Source organism: Hippopotamus amphibius, chromosome 1, assembly GCF_030028045.1.
Source record: "Hippopotamus amphibius kiboko isolate mHipAmp2 chromosome 1, mHipAmp2.hap2, whole genome shotgun sequence".
NCBI lineage: Eukaryota > Metazoa > Chordata > Mammalia > Artiodactyla > Hippopotamidae > Hippopotamus > Hippopotamus amphibius.
The window spans coordinates 96,312,990-96,316,036 of NC_080186.1; the positions used below are offsets into that span (position 1 = coordinate 96,312,990).

At 56.1% G+C, this 3,047-nt stretch overlaps 1 protein-coding gene across 1 annotated transcript; it reads left to right on the forward strand.

Annotated features, from left to right (window-relative positions):
* The first annotated feature begins 1,341 nt into the window (after nucleotides 1-1,341).
* UBL4B (ubiquitin like 4B) lies at nucleotides 1,342-1,845 on the forward strand. Its single transcript, XM_057700586.1, has one exon. The coding sequence runs from the start codon at nucleotides 1,342-1,344 to the stop codon at nucleotides 1,843-1,845; it is 504 nt and encodes a 167-aa protein (XP_057556569.1).
* The last annotated feature ends 1,202 nt before the right edge of the window (nucleotides 1,846-3,047 follow it).

Consider the following 3,047-nt stretch of genomic DNA (forward strand, 5'->3'; position numbering starts at 1 on the left):
GGGATCTTCCTGGACCAGGGATTGAACCCGTGTCCCCTGCATTGGCAGGCAGACTCTTTTTTTTTTTTTTTTTTAATTTTTAAAAATTCTTTATTTAAATAAGTTAAATAATTTTTTGCCATTTGGGTCTTGGTTGCTATGCATGGGCTTTCTGTAGTTGTGGCAAGTGGAGGCTACTCTTCGTTGTGGTGGGCACGGGCTTCTCAGTGCGGTGGCTTCTCTTGCTGCTGAGCATGGGCTCTCGGTGCTCATGCAGACTTCAGTAGTTGCAGCACATGGACTCAGCAGTTGTGGCTCATGGGTTTAGTTGCTCTGTGGCATGTGGGATCCTCCTGGACCAGGGCTCGAACCCATGTCCCCTGCATTGGCAGGTAGATTCCTAACCACTGTGGCAGGCAGACTCTTAACCACTGTGCCACCAGGGAAGTCCCGAGAATTATTTTTGAGTGGGGGCTGGGGAAAGTTGAAGTTGCTGCCAACACCTGCAGGTCTCTGCCCAAGGGTGTTCTCTGGCCGTGAAAGCATGCCCTGAATGCATTCAGACCACAAGTGCCAAGGAGTTCGTACTCCACTGACCAAAGGCAGGACCAAGGGCACGCAGATCCAGCTTCTTTGCTTCCCCGGCAGCCCGGCAGGTATATTCCACCAGGCCTCCCAGAGAGCCCTGTGGGACTGAGGGCTCCCAGTTCACCACAAAGGCAATCTGCTCACTGATGCAATGTGGGCTGGCCCCCCACCATCATCTCACTTTCTCCCCCACCCACTGGCGCATCCTGGGGTCACCTCCCAGCTAAATACATGCATAGGAATCCCTGTCTCTGTGTCTGGGAAACCCAATCGAAGAGAGCGTGTCACGTGCGTGACATAAAGAAGACGCTTGATAAATTAGGGCAGAAAGTATCTCTTGTGATGCGATCTCTCCCTGAGGGAGAGACCCAATATATGGTCCGAATGAGTCAACATGGACATGTTTCCTTCTGCCACCCTGTCCTTTGGTTCCACCCCCCATTCCTCCTCCTGCTTTCCTTTCTCCTAGTCCTATGCTTTCTTTCCTAACCCTCCTTTTCTCCCCTTCTTTCTCCTCTCACGGAGGAAGGATGTTCTGGCCCCAAATGCCCCCTCTTACTTCTCTAAAGCCCCTCTCTGGAAATGAGCCCTCTGGCAGGCAGCATTGTGACATCACCATGCATTAGCCAATAGCTGGCCTCCTGGGCTGGGCCCCTGGCCTCCTGGGACCACCGCCTGTCACTGTTAAGGAGAAGCCATCTTCTCCTGCAGAGCCCCTTAACACTCAGGGCAGCCGCCGGAGCATGGATCCCTCCTGATTCTGCTGTCAGCCCGATGTTCCTCACGGTCAAGCTGCTCCTGGGTCGGAGATGTAGCCTGAAGGTGTCGGGGCGAGAGAGCGTGGCCATGCTGAAGAAGCTGGTGTCCGAGCGGCTGCAGGTGCCCGAGGAGCGGCAGCACCTGCTCTTCCGCGGCCAGCTTCTGGAGGATGACAAGCATCTCTCCGACTATTGCATCGGGCCCAATGCCTCCATCAATGTCATTATGCGGCCCCTGGAGAAGACAGCGCCCAAGGAGGCCCGTCAGCTCCAGCCCCTGTGGCACCATCTGGGTCAGGTCCTGGCCAAACACTTTGGGCCTCAGGACGCCGAGGCAGTGCTGCAGCTGCTGAGGCAGGAGCATGAGGAACGCCTGCAGAAGATAAGCCTGGGGGACCTAGAGCAGCTGGCGCAGTACCTCCTGACCAAGGAGCCACTCGCGGAGCCCACTGGGGAGAGGGAATCTGGCACGCAGAGCCCCCAAGACAAGGAGAAGGAGGAGGAGAAGGCTGATCAGTAAACCGGCCATCCTACTCGTTTGCACACTCAAATTCCCCCAGCCTCATCCTTAAGTGTTCCCTGGTGACTCCCCACTAGTTCCTGCTGATGTAGATGCATCTTCATCCCATTTTGAAATTTCAAAGCTACTGGAGGGATTTTGGACCCCTCTTTCCTCTCTTGGGCCTGTGGTTTCCCCTCTGAAACACAGAATAATCCCCTTCCCATCACCATCCCCTAGAAGGACTCTGATTGCCCCATGGGCAGCCTGAAAAGGGAGGTCAAAGGCTGCCTCCCCCTTGGAGGCTGGGCACTGCCTCCTGGGCTGGGCAGCTTTGCCCACGTATGCCAAGCAACAGCCCAGGCCGTCAGCACATCTCCTGGCTCGGAGTCTCCATGGCTCTAGACAGACCCTCGTTCTCCTTGGGGACAGAAAGACAGATAATGTGAGTTCATTTCTTCTATGCCCAGTCCATGGCACCCAGCCCCTGACCCCCTGACAGCCAAGGGGAGAGAAATGCCCGGTAGCTGGCTCTTGCCCTCTGGGTGAAGCTGTCCCTGCTTCCACAGCTTAAGGGGCAGGGACAGCAGAGGTAAGAGTTGGGGGAGAGCACCTACTGTGTGCCAGGCCTGGAGGTCTCAGGGAGACACACACAGACCAGGAAGAGCAGGAAGCTTAGGCAGAAAAGGCGGTTGCATTGTTGTACACTCACTGTGGCCAGTGTGAACAGAGCCACACCTCACCCCCTCCCTGCCCCACGTCTCATCAATCACCAGGGCTCACGGAGGCCCCCTTTCCTGCCCACAACTGCCCAGCCTCCCCGGGAGTAAAAATGGTACCAGCCAGGATCCTTGCCCTCACAGAGCGTGCAGCCTAGATGGAGAGAGAGGTCATAAACGTGACAAGTAAAGCAGCAACATAAAAGCAGAGTTCAGCCTGTGTACTAAATGCCCAGGCGCCAGCTGCAACCTCACAGGGCCCTGGGCTCAGGGTGGAGGGGCCAGTCTCCACAGAATACAGGAAAGCCAGGCCCCCTCTCTATTCTTAGTGTGAGAGAATGGTCCTTGCCAAGGGCTGAGGAGCTTCCACACCCCACGTGTGAAGGGGCAGGGAACTCACTGAGAGCCTGGTCCCCCGAAGTCCCAGAAGGGCTGTTACCGCAATTGGTCCACCCCGGGTGATGGAGACAGAGGGAAGGGGATGAAGGCACAGCCTAGAAAGGA

Coding starts and splice junctions, on each gene's coding strand:
- UBL4B (XM_057700586.1), top strand. CDS start 1,342: ATGTTCCTCACGGTCAAGCTGCTCCTGGGTCGGAGATGTAGCCTGAAG.